Source organism: Equus quagga, chromosome 8, assembly GCF_021613505.1.
Source record: "Equus quagga isolate Etosha38 chromosome 8, UCLA_HA_Equagga_1.0, whole genome shotgun sequence".
Classification (NCBI taxonomy): Eukaryota; Metazoa; Chordata; class Mammalia; order Perissodactyla; family Equidae; genus Equus; species Equus quagga.
The window spans coordinates 75,793,720-75,806,859 of NC_060274.1; the positions used below are offsets into that span (position 1 = coordinate 75,793,720).

The window sequence follows — 13,140 nt, forward strand, 5'->3', positions numbered from 1 at the left end:
TAATGTACTGTTGTATTCGATTTGCTAGTATTTTGTTGACGATTTTTGCATTGATGTTCATCAGTGATATTGGCCTGTAATTTTCTTTTTTTATGTTGTCCTTGTCTGGTTTTGGTATCAGGATACTGTTTGCTTCATAGAAGGAGTTAGGAAGCCTCCCCTCCTCTTCAATTTTTCGGATGAGTTTGAGAAGGATAGGTATTAAGTCTTCTTTGAATGTTTAGTAGAATTCACCAGGGAAGCCATCTGGTCCTGGACTTTTATTTTTTGGGAGGTTTTTGATTGCTGTTTCCATCTCCTTTCTGGTGATCGATCTATTCAAATTTTCTACATGTTCTTGGTCCAGTTTTGGAAGGTTATATGTTTCTAAGAATTTATCCATTTCTTCTAGACTATCCAATTTGTTGGCATATAGCTTTTCATAGTATTCTCTTATTATCTTTTGTATTTCTGAGGTGTCCGTTGTAATCTCTCCTCTTTCATTTCTGATTTTATTTATTTGTATCACACTCCCCGATTTCAAATTATACTACAAAGCCATAGTAACCAAAACAGCATGGTACTGGCACAAAAACAGACACACAGATCAATGGAGCAAAATTGAGAGCCCAGAAGTAAACCCACATGTTTATGGACAGCTAATATTCGACAAGGGAGCCAAGAGCATACGATGGAGAAAGGAGAGTCTCTTCAATAAATGGTGTTGGGAAAACTGGACAGCCACGTGCAAAAGAATGAAAGTAGACTATTCCCTTACATACATACATACATACACCATACAGAAAAATCAACTCAAAATGGATTAAAGACTTGAATGTAAGACCCAAAACCATGAGACTTCTAGAAGAAAACATAGGGAGTACGCTCTATGACATTGGTCTGAGCAGCATATTTTCAAGTCCCATATCTGACCGGGCAAGGGAAACAAAAGAAAAAATGAACAAATGGGACTACATCAAACTGAAAACCTTCTGTACAGCAAAGGAAACCATCAACAAAACGAAAAGACAACCTAAAAATTGGGAGAAGATATTTGCAAACCACATATCAGATAAGGGGTTAATATCCAAAATATACAAAGAACTCATACAACTCAACAACAAAAAAAACTAGCAATCCAATTAGAAAATGGGCAAAAGATCTGAACAGAGATTTCTCCAAAGAAGATATACAGATGGCCAACAGGCATATGAAAAGATGCTCAACATCATTAGCTATCAGGGAAATGCAAATCAAAACTACAATGAGGTATCACCTCACTCCGGTCAGAATGGCTATAATTAACAAGACAGGAAACAACAAATGTTGGAGAGGGTGTGGAGAAAAGGGAACCCTTGTTCACTGCTGGTGGCAGTGCAAATTGGTGCAGCCACTATGGAAAGCACTATGGAGTATCCTCAGAAAATTAAGGATAGATCTACCATATGATCCAGCTATTCCACTGCTGGGTATTAATCCAAAGAACTTGAAAACACAAAGGCATAAAGATACTTGCACCCCTATGTTCATTGCAGCATTATACACAATAGCCAAGACATGGAAGCAATTTAGGTGCCCATCAAGGGATGAATGGATAAAGAAGATGTGGTATTTATACATGATGGACTACTACTCAGCCATAAAAAATGACGAAATCCGGCCATTTGTGATAACATGGATGGACCTTGAGGGTATTATGCTGAGTGAGATAAGTCAGAGGGAGAAAGTCAAATACCATATGATCTCACTCATAAGTAGAAGATAAAAACGACAAAAAAAAAAAAAGCATGTAGCATTGGAGATTGGACTGGTGGTTACCATTGGGGAAGGAGGGAGGGAGGAGGGCAAAAGGGGTGATTAGGGTCACATGTGAGAGGATGCACTATAATTAGTGTTCGGGTGGTGAACATGAGGTAACATATACAGAATTCGACATATGATGTACATCCGAAAAAAATAAAAATTAAATAAATTAATTAATTAAAAAAAATTAATAGAACTGAGAGCCAGAGGAAGTGCTAAGTCCAAGCTTATCTAAAAAAGGTATCAGAACTTTTTGAGTTAGTATTCTTTTTGGTAGAAAATAAACTGCTAGGGTTAAATTCAGGTAAAGACTTTATGTTAAGACTCCTTTGTGTATTCTCCCCAGTCCTAATTTTAACTCTTGTCCCATTGATCAAGAGAGAGATTGATCCATTGGTTTATGTTGCAAATGGCAGCCAGTGAGGCAGAAAGGCTCAAAGAAAAGTAGAATTCCATATGAATCCCAAAGAGAAGAGCAGGGCTTATTTCTCACTCTGTAAGTCTTTGTTTTTGAAAAAAAGAAAGAAAAGAAAAAAAGAGAGAGGAAAGGAATGGAAATGAAGGATGAGGTTAAAGTCTCACCTTGCAGTCTACCTGTTAACACCTCATTGCTACATCATTAAGATGAGTAAGTGGAGGTTTGGGGTTCCAGACTTTATTTATTTCCCCTTAAATTCAAATGTCTTTCCAAGAGCTCCTGGACTTTGTATTATAATCTCCAGATACTTGGCAATAACTTCCAGCTACCATAACCTGTTTCACATATATATATATATTTTGGCAGTGGTTTATGGAGAAAGTATTGTTAAAAGAGGAACAATTACTAAGGAGGTAAAGTTAGATAGGTCAAGAGATGAAATAGTGAAAAGTTAAGCAACTTGATTAGAATCTCTACTTTTGAAGAATATGTTTTCAAAATGAGGGAGATAGTACATTTTTTGTTTCCTTGTTATCATTAGTATATCTTTTATGTAGTATGAAACTGTGGTTGAAAATATGTTAAATAGTTCCTCTTATGTAACAGGAACTCATAAATACTTGATATATCTGAATTGTGAAGACATGTCTTATATATCTTTATATTTTGAATGTTACTTTTTATGCCTGCCTGCTTTCCTTTCTGCCGTCCTTTATGTCTTCCTTTTGACTTTATTTACAAATATTTATTTATCTCCTTTTTGTGCAAAATGCCATGTAAAAATATGAAACTGAGTAAAATAAATGCCTGTATTAGAGGCACTTGCCAGTAGGAAGATTAAGACATATAAAATAAAAGGTAAAATACTGCAGAAGTAAGGCTACAAAAACTTTAGGAGTTAAAGGAGATCTGTCAGTGAGGTTTATCAAGGAAGGCTTTATCATGGAGATATCTGACCTAGTTTTAGCATTCACTCATTTATTTATGTTTTTCATTCATTCATTAAAAATACTTTCGAGGATCTACTATATTCCAAGCACGTTTACAGATCTAAGAGTTCAGTGATAAACAATATAACTCTAGTCTGTGCTTTCATATATTTTACCAGATAGTGAAGAAAATGTGCAATTAACAAGATTATACAACAATTACATAATTGTGGTAATCACTCTGAAGAAGACCTAGAAATGCTATGAGAACATATAGTAGAGACCTAATATATATAGAGAGAGAGATAGATATAGATAGATACAGATATATAATATATAGTAAAGATCTCAGGGAATGCTTTGTTGAGGAAGTGACATTAAAACAACGTTGAAGAATGAAGAGGAATTAGCCAAATGAGGAGCAGGAAGGAAGAATTTTTTGGCAGAGACAGAACTGCATGTATGGAGATTGTAAAGCAGCTATGATTTTGATCCTTTTGAGGAATGGAAGGTAGGCCTTTATGGGAGAACTAGAGATCAAGGGAGGAAAGTGTATGAGATGAAGCTGGAGAAGTGGAAAGGGGCCTATTGATGCTGGCCTTGAGAAATTTTAATCTTATCTGTGAGGTCGACAAAGGATTTAAGCAAAAGTAGCTACCTTGTGTGGTAAATGGAATAGAGTGAAAGTCAGGTAGCCAGTTACAAGGCTAGCTCAGGGGTTTAGATTAGAGATAATAGTACCTTGGATTGTGTATGGGTTTGGCATTGGAGATAAGAAGTAAGTGATTCAAGATGTATTTTGGAGGGAAAACAGGCACTACTTCTTGGTTCATTAGAGAGAGAGTATCAAGAGGACACTAAGCTTTCTTGCATGTGCAATGGCAGATCATGATGTCCTTTACTGAAAGAAGGAACACTGTGTGGTGTAAGATTGTGAACTCAAATCTGAGACATCCTCACTTTATTAGACAGCCAAATGGAGATTTTGGATGGGCAGTTGAATAGACAAGTGTGCAAGTGTACTGCTGAGAAGAGAGATCAGCAGTGATGATGAAAATGTGATTCGGGGCATAGGATTGGATTTTGAAGGCATTTGAGTCTTAAGAATGGATGTTGGGGCCAGCCTGGTGGTGTAGTGGTTAAGTTCACACTCTCCACTTTGGTGGCTGGGGTTGGGGGGGCGGTTCTTCCCCTCTTGAGTAACATTCCTCTAACACAATAATGTAGGTCAAAGGGAAAATAAAATACGTTAATTAAACTTACTTTACAACGTAAATTGCTGGTACTTATCTGTTCTTGAATAGATACTTATTATTGCTCTTTAATTTCTTATCATGGATTCTTCTGCCCTCACTTCATGCCCCTAGAGGATGTATTTTGATGGTAATTTTATTGGAATATTTGATTGGTTAAATAATTTCTTAGGTCAGGCAATTTTGTAAGTAACATGTTTCCCCCCAAGGAATCAGGTGAAGGGAGAAAATCTTTTCAAAATTAACCAATTATAATTATCATCTAATTTGTTGCTTTAAAAAGTCCTATTGTAGGCCAGCCCGGTGGTGTAGTGGTTAAGTTCATGGGCTCCACTTCAGCAGCCTGGGGTTTGCAGGTTCAGATCTCATGCAGACCTACACACCGCTCATCAAGCCATGCTGTGGTGGCATCCCACATACAAAATAGAGGAAGATTGGCACAGATGTTAGCTCAGTGATAATCTTCCTCAAGCAAAAGGAGGAAGATTGGCAACAGATATTAACTTAGGGGCAATCTTCCTCACCAAAAGAAAAAAAGAAAAAGAAAAGTCCTATTTTATGTATCCCTAATATAGTTTATTTCATCAGTTTTTATGATATCTTTTCCATCATAGAGTCTAATTGAAATATGAAATATGTTAACTCATGATAATTTAAAATCAGGTTTTATTCGTTAAGTATCTATGTAATCTCTACTAAAGGTATTGCAATTCATTTTTTAAAAGAAACACTTCAGATGTCCCACAATATTATAAAATCTGCAATATCCCATTTTGCTTACAGATTGGCACAAATTATGAGAACAGCACAGTAAGCAAAGAAGACATTCTTTCTGCACAACTTTGCACAACTTTGAAGGAATTGCTAAGCAGAATAGGCAAGCAGTTGGAAAGTCTTCCAGTTTATTGCAAGGATATAAACCTGATGTAAAGTGAGGCTAGAATTACTCATGAAATAAAGTCACAATTTAAAGAATCAGCTTATTTTGTGACTTCAGTGTAAAATTTAAACCTTTATTGAATTGAATTTTCCATCTGAAAATACTTCATAATGATTTAAGATACTGGTAAAATTACAGTATTTCTTTTTTAATTTGAAGTTTCTTAAAATATCACCATCTTCATCACTTTACAGATTTACTAAGCCAGGATCTGAGTACTGATTAATCCATGAGTTAACTTTTCTTTGCATATATATCCAGATACAGAGGACTAAATAGCTTTTATGTGCTCCTGGGACTTTGCAGATATGTATTATTTCTCTACTTGTAAATTTACTTTAGAAGAATGCCTTTTTTGGAGTAATCATATTGTCATCTAACTTGTATCATTACTCAATCTTGTGCTGTTTTTTTGTCCTAAGGAATTGCCTACGACCCCCTGATGCTGAAACACCAGTGCATTTGTGGTAATTCCACCACCCACCCTGAGCATGCTGGACGAATACAGAGCATCTGGTCACGGCTGCAAGAAACAGGGCTGCTAAATAAATGTGAGGTAATCCTGAATTGGCCACACTCTTTTACTTACTTAAATAAATCATATAAAGAGGCCAGTATTCATTTGGATAGTACCAGAAAAATGTTGACCCTGTAGCGTAAACACTATAATTGATGAACCATCATAGACACCAGTAGTACAGAACTTATGACCTGACCTCTAGGCTGGGCACACACAGTAGGTACTCAGTTAAAGTTGATGGACTGAGCAGCTGCCTGATGTGTGTGTGCTATTATTGCAGCATTTTTTTTTTTTCCCACAAGGTATCATTCTTGTTTCCAAATAGGTATAATTTATTCAGTCAATTTTCTGAGAAACTATTCATAAACTGTTAGGTGCTAAGTGCTTGTTATAAGCTGTGCTTTGAAATCAGATATATGCCAATTTTGCCTTGTGGAAATGACTAGATGTAAAAGATTAACTGTCTTCTTACCAATAAAAATCACTTCTTTTTATTGAAGTGGCTGTTTCGATATTTTTATGGTAGAGGTTTGAATACTTTTATTTTGTCAATATTTCTTTAGACTTATTTCTGCAGATTCCTGATGAGTCTTATTTTTCATTTAGAAAAATCTATTTCTTTAGGCTTTCAAAGGTTAAAATTAAAAACGGTATCAATTCAAAAAGGCTCCCATCGTCAAACTTGCAAAATATATAAGAACCAGCAGCTGTCTGATTTAGTTACTGTAAATGTCCATTGTTGCCTAAGATCCAATAACATTCTATATTTGAGTCTAAAACATTGAAAAAATCCCATATGTATTTTTGCACACTACTTTAACATTTATTGATAAAAAGTACTTTTTCCTGGGTCTGTATTATGTTCCACATGTGTTCTAGGGTCTAGAATTACGGAATTTCACAAGGCAAATATGGTCCCTGTTCTTACAGACTGACAATTTAACCTGTTGCTATTTGGTCCTGTTGTCCTTCTTTGCAGATCATTAAAGGAAATCCAATGTTGTTCTTACCAGTTTGGGAAGGAATTGAATGGATAATATTTTGACCATAGTTATGTCAGGATGAAACTGAGACCATATTAGATTCACTATACTTTGACAAAATCAAGAAGCAATCTTTTGCAACAAGTTTTGTGTTAAATAACTTTGGAAACCCAAAATGTAGTCAAGAAAATTCCTACTCAGAGCCAATTTAGTTTAAAGTGAACCTGTAAAATATTTCAGTTGAAATAGAAATGCCAAAGCAAACAGAATGTTTCTTAAAGTGCATTTGCCTATATTTGATAGCATGGGCTACATTGGTCAGATCATTCTTTTCTGCAAAGTAGAAAAATAACTGACTATTTAAGATGCAGAGTCATTCATTCAGTGCGTTCATTTCTAAGGATAAATTATTTTCTTTATTGATTTTCTCTTTTGAAGATGAATAATATATCTCACAGGGAAACTAAGTGGTTATTTTCTTTATATCAAAACATAGATAATGTCTATGGGTCATTCAGCAGTTGAGATTGTAAATGAATAGACCAAAGCAGTGTGTACAGATTTAGTTTCACAAGTGTTATTATATGTTTATAATAGAATTATCTAATGTTTTTCATATTTTAAGTTCTGCTTTTGATTAAATATATCCTTTACCTAGAAACCCCAAAGAGAAGGAATTTGAGCTAGATTTATTTCTCTGATTCTTTCCTGACTGAAAGTCTATTATTCATCTTTTGCCAGTAGCATCCATATTATGTGGCAGAAGGCTTTCATACTCCTTTGGTAAATTTTAGACTTCTCTTTAAGATTTTCATGTTTTTGATGATGCATTTTGGAGGCCAGACCACTCTGTTGTGTGCATAATCCCATATGGAGTACATAAAGTAAACCAGCAAGGAGACGTTTTTGTGGTGGCCTGTTCTTAATGGACATTTCTTAATGTGGCTTTCCAGTCCCACCTTTGTATCTGCTATGGATGTTTGCCAGCTTGGCAGTCGTTCTGTGCTCTTGCCACCTGAGGCATGGCTGTTTGCATCTTTTCATGTTAAGGTCTTTGCTATATCCTGGAGCTTTACCCCAGCCACTTCAGATTAGCAGCGGCTGCTCACAGCCCTCAAATGTATTGCTAGATTGTGGTGTTCCTTAAATCTGTCACCTGAAAGAGTACTGTTTATGGAGGAAGCAAAGTGCAGAAATAAATGGAATGTAATATGGTTCACACTGGTCTTAAAATTTAAAAGTCTGTTATCATCCCTATCTGATCAATCTTTTTAAATTCCTTGTACATCACACTACTTTAGTCCTGTGTTATTTGAAACGATAAAATTCAGTTTATACTACAGCACCAACTGCTGTGATATCAGACCCAGGGTGAAATGTCAGAAGCACTGTGGGGCTGATGAGAATGAGTGTATAGACCCAGCCCAGTCAGGTATATAAGAGTCTCTCTGGTGAACAATCACACAGTTAACACATGATGCACTTGAAAGCCCAGATCAGCAGATTTGCTCTCAATGAAGACCAAGCACAAAAGTTTGATCCAAAACTTTGCAATAATGCAAACAGAACACTCTTTTTCTTGACATAGTTTGAAAGCAGTTCACCAAGTGTTTGCTTTCTTAAGTCATGAAATTGTTGCCTATATATATATTTGTTTGCTCCTGTATTATCAAAGTATCTATGACTTTATGCTGACCTAATCCGAAACATGAAATGGAATTTCTAAAACTGTCAAAAAACAATTAGCTTTAAGACACCTGGGATTTGGTATACCTTTGCTTGTGTGTGAATGATTTTAGGCATATTCAAAGTTAAATTTTAGAAATGATCATTAAGTAAACAAATGTTATCCTTTTCGAGAGACTTTCAGGTTCCATATAAGATGAAATATATTACTGAAAGGGGTAAAACATAGAACCAAAAGAAACGTGATTTATTTTCTCTTCCTGATTGATTCTGCCAGAAGAGTGAGGCAGAAAGTAAAAAAGGAACATACAGAGATTATTAGCCCACGCAGAAATAGTGGAATCTATTTCCTTCGCCAGTATTCTCCCCAGTAAACACAATTGAAACATTTGATACATGTTCATTGTGGATTTTCTTTTAAAGTTTTTGATTTGACAAGTTAATTCTAATGTACACATTTATTATTAATATATTACTAAACCCTCTTGCAAGGATGTTAACCTTTCTATCTCAAGCCAAATTATTTTGAAACTTTCAATGCAGTGGGGAGAAGAAATCCCCAGAAACATACTACACACCTTTTAACAATTCACCAAAATTCATTAAAATCAGTTGCTGAATAACCAGGAGAAAACACACCCTAATCAGCAAGTGGTCAGGAACATAGTGGGCGCATTATCTAGTTGCAGAGGCAAGAAGGTTCCTACGCTAACAGGCTTCCTAGTCGGTGTTAATGAGCCTGCTAAAGGGATCAAGACCAATGACAATATCTTCCAGTTGAACTTGACTTATTTACTGCAAGAGAAGATGTTAGGTTCTAGCTTGGGTGTGAATGAATATTTACCATGATAGCCCAAGGACTTAAGGAAAATCAAGCCTTTCTTTCTAAATTGTCTCAGTGGGATTATCTGGAAGCTAAAGTCCAGCTCTGTTCCTTGGTTATGTCTAAAGCATGCCTTCCTGAGAAGATAAAATCTATGTGTCTGGGACCTAGGGGTTTGAGTACCAGCCCTGGTGTCTAGGTTATCACTCTCTTCTAAGCAGTATAGAAAAATTCCTCTTTTGGTTGCAAGAAATAAGAAATTAACTTAATTGTCTCAAAAGAGAGGATTTATTAGATTTTATAGAAAAGGATATAATTGAATAGAATATAACACATACAAACTGGATCAATGTGTTGTTTCCCGATATCCAGATAGCAATTTGCCATCTTTGAACACTGTTTTCCTGCCAGGCCTGTGTCGCCACCCATAATTTGTGATCAAATGTGCTTTCAGAGAAGGAATCAACAGAGCTCTGGGAACATATAGCTGGCCAGCAAGCAGAAACCTGTGGCTAGATAAGTGACATTCCTTTATTGATTACAGTGATACTCAAATGTGAACATATATTCGAATCATCTGGGGGGAGATTAAAACACAGATTGCTGGGCTCCAACTCCAGAGTTTCAGATCAGATAGGAGTGGGGTCCTATTGGAGTGGGGTCCAAGAGTTTATATTGCTAACGTGTGTCTGGGTGATCCTGATACTGCTGGTCTGGGCACCACACTTTGATAACAGTGATATACCCATTCAATAGTATTTATTAGGAATTTGAGTTTTCCAGGCTCCTGTGTTAGGAGATGGAGATATAATACTGAGAAGAGGCATCCCCTGCCTTCAGGGAAGTTCCCTTCTGGTGGGATCAATAGATGTTAATGAAATGATCACACAAATAAAGACATAATTACAAACTCCCAAGGGGTTTTGAGTCACTAGTTTTATATTGCAGTGATGTTAAAGACTTATTGATTGATCCTAGGGAAGAAATAAAATGAGAAAACTGGTTAGCTGCCCCCGTAGTCTTGTCAGCATCAGAAGCCCCTCTGAGCAAGAGATAGAGGAGGAGATGTTATATATTAGAGTGCAAAGGAGGAAGTATCCCAGACCGTATGTTGAAGAGCTTGCCCTCCTTCTGTCTTTATTCATTTTCTTTTGTCTATTTGAGTTACTATTTCACTGGGACTAAAGCTAAGGAGTCTCACCTCTGCTGGCATACAGAGAAAAGTCAGCTTTCCTCAACCAACAGAGTAGTCAATTTTTCAATTAAACAATGATATGATAGAAAAAATGGCAATTTAAAACATTAAAAGGTCTCTTTTGTTTCAAAACAATAGACTGATTCACAAATCAAACATGTATTGTGTCAATTCATTTAGCAGTGTAGAAAATTAATCAAGATGGATTCCTTCAAAGGTTACTGTTCAACATTGGATTTGACCTCAGTCCTACCATTAATTATCTGTGTACTTTTGTCAAATCATTTAACCTTACTGGTCTTTGATTTTCCCATGCATAAGCTGAGGGTGTTAGGCAGGTTATTTGCTAGGATCTGTTCCAGCTATAATATTGTATGAAATTAGATGGTTAAGGAGTTAATTTGTAACATTAACACTTTCTTTGGTTAAGAGGAGACAAAATTTTTAGGATGTTTTAGTAAACACATTTTTTTTTTTAGTTTGTAACCTATAGTGTAAATTGGCTATGCTTACTAGTCCTGATTAGCAGCCAGAGAAAACATTAGTCCTCATTACATTAGATTACAGTGGTTACATGGGTTAACTTCTTTTGGCATGACGTGACACTGTTTTTAAAAAAATTGAGGTCGTTCGTAGTCCTTCTTGCCAATACCATTTAATTTTTTCCCCTATTGAATCATTCATACTTAGCTTAGTGATTCTGTTGGGAGCACAAAGCAAAACCAGCAACTTTCTTGTCACTGTGAGAAGTGAATCTGGAGTGTTCATTTGGTGTCCTCTTTGGGAACACCCTCTTTGCTTAGGTAGCCAGGTTTCTAAAGTGTGTGTGCCCCTAAAGAAAAAAAATGTACTCTTCTGTGCTTAAAAACTTGCAGAGGTTGACCCATCATCTGTTAGAAATGCACTTGCAGTTGTTTTTCCAGAAGTGCTCATGACTCTCAGCCCCACCAAGCCACCCACAGACATTTGCCTGCTCTCACATTTGTTTTGAGAATAATAACATTTTATAATGCTTTTGTTGGATTACATATTATGTGGAATTTGCATTGCATCTTTGTAACTAATATTGAATAACTTTGTTTCGCTTAATTCATAAGTAAAAAGCATAAGCAACATACTGTGCTGAAATGTTTAGCTCCTTTATTCAAGTGCCAACACAAAGTAATTACAAAACAATTCTGGGACACAAAACTAAGCTACTGTTGCCCCTTCTGGGACTTCTCAGCAGTTCCAATGAGAAAAGTAGAGAGCAAATTTAGTGTAAAATCTTAAGATGCCAAGAAGCTCAGGGATAGGGCTCTCCAGGACACTTCCCTACACACACAGGTGACTTTAAAATACCTTTTTTAATTCTAAATAAAGAAATATAATACTCTTTGGGAAAACACTTTTGTAATATGCAGATTTTCTGACATCAATGATATAAAGCACTGAATACTGCAAGTTAATGGAAATTCAATTAAACATTTGTTTTATAGAGTAATCTAACTAGATGGCAGCACATAACAGCTTACTGTTTTGTTTAGTTGGCAAAAAAATTTTGTGTGTGTTTGTGTCTTAGAATCTAAGCCACAAAGCAGTCAGAAACTCAAACAGGGAGTCTTATGAATTGTCTCTAAAGGGTATGGCAAGCTCAGGAAGCAATACAAATGATCTGTATGTGATGAGTAAACCAGGGGACATTATGTCATTATTCTGAGAGATATATGTCTATCACAACAGAGTGGGCCTAGGCAGATAAATACATTAAAAATATTTCTGCAGCCTATAATCAGAATTAAGATGATTTGGAATTTTTTGTTTTGATTTTTATTTCTTCAAAAAAGGAAGAACTCGTGGAGGACAACCAATAAAAGGAAATAAGACAAGCTACTCTTCTGAGTCTGTTTAGAAAGTGATACAGGTTTTTTAAAATAACACAATTAAAGGTTATTAACAAAAATGAATAGTTATATATTTTCCAACCATCTGAAAATTATAGTGCTAAAGTATCAAAATATTTATTGTGACAAAATTGTTTCATATGTGATTGCAAAAAAATCAGTGTTTTAACCCAAACCATTAAAATGTTCATGTACAATGTTGTTTTAAAAATAATTACAACATAGGATATTTAGTTGTATAAAAATTGTGAAAATTGAGCAGTTACGTTAAGGCCTGGTATTTCTCTTACTTTCTGAGGAGCATAATGATTTGAAATGGGTGGAAATAAAACTGAAAAAAAATACAGTACATACGCTTTTCACCACCAAGACCTTTATTATTGAATGGGATTTGCTGTTTTTATGAAGTGCCTTTAAAATATCTCTATGCCTTGAAATATTTTTAAATAAACTGTAATGACTGAATCGAGCAGTATTACATTCAAGTAGAAGGCACTTGCCATTTTGAAGATCAAATAGACCTTTTTTATTTCCCAACTTTCCCTGTGCAAACCGTTTATTTTAACTACTCCGTGGTCCCAAATGTTGGTCAGTACATACAGTGTCAGTATCTTGACTTATGAGCAGGAAGAATGGATAGCTCCCTCTAACGTGTGGTTCTTGACCTAGGCTGCCCATTAAAACGCACTGGGTGGTTCTAAGTATCTGGCTGCCCAGGAAGTACCCAG

The 13,140-nt window shown here is 35.7% G+C and overlaps 1 protein-coding gene across 1 annotated transcript in view; it reads left to right on the forward strand.

Moving 5' to 3' along the window:
* HDAC9 (histone deacetylase 9) overlaps positions 1–13,140 on the forward strand; it is a 654,335-nt gene that overhangs the window by 428,292 nt on the left and 212,903 nt on the right. The window contains exon 14 of the mRNA XM_046668931.1: positions 5,745–5,878. Within this exon, the coding sequence (XP_046524887.1) occupies positions 5,745–5,878 (134 nt within the window). The remainder of the gene's footprint in view (positions 1–5,744; positions 5,879–13,140) is intronic.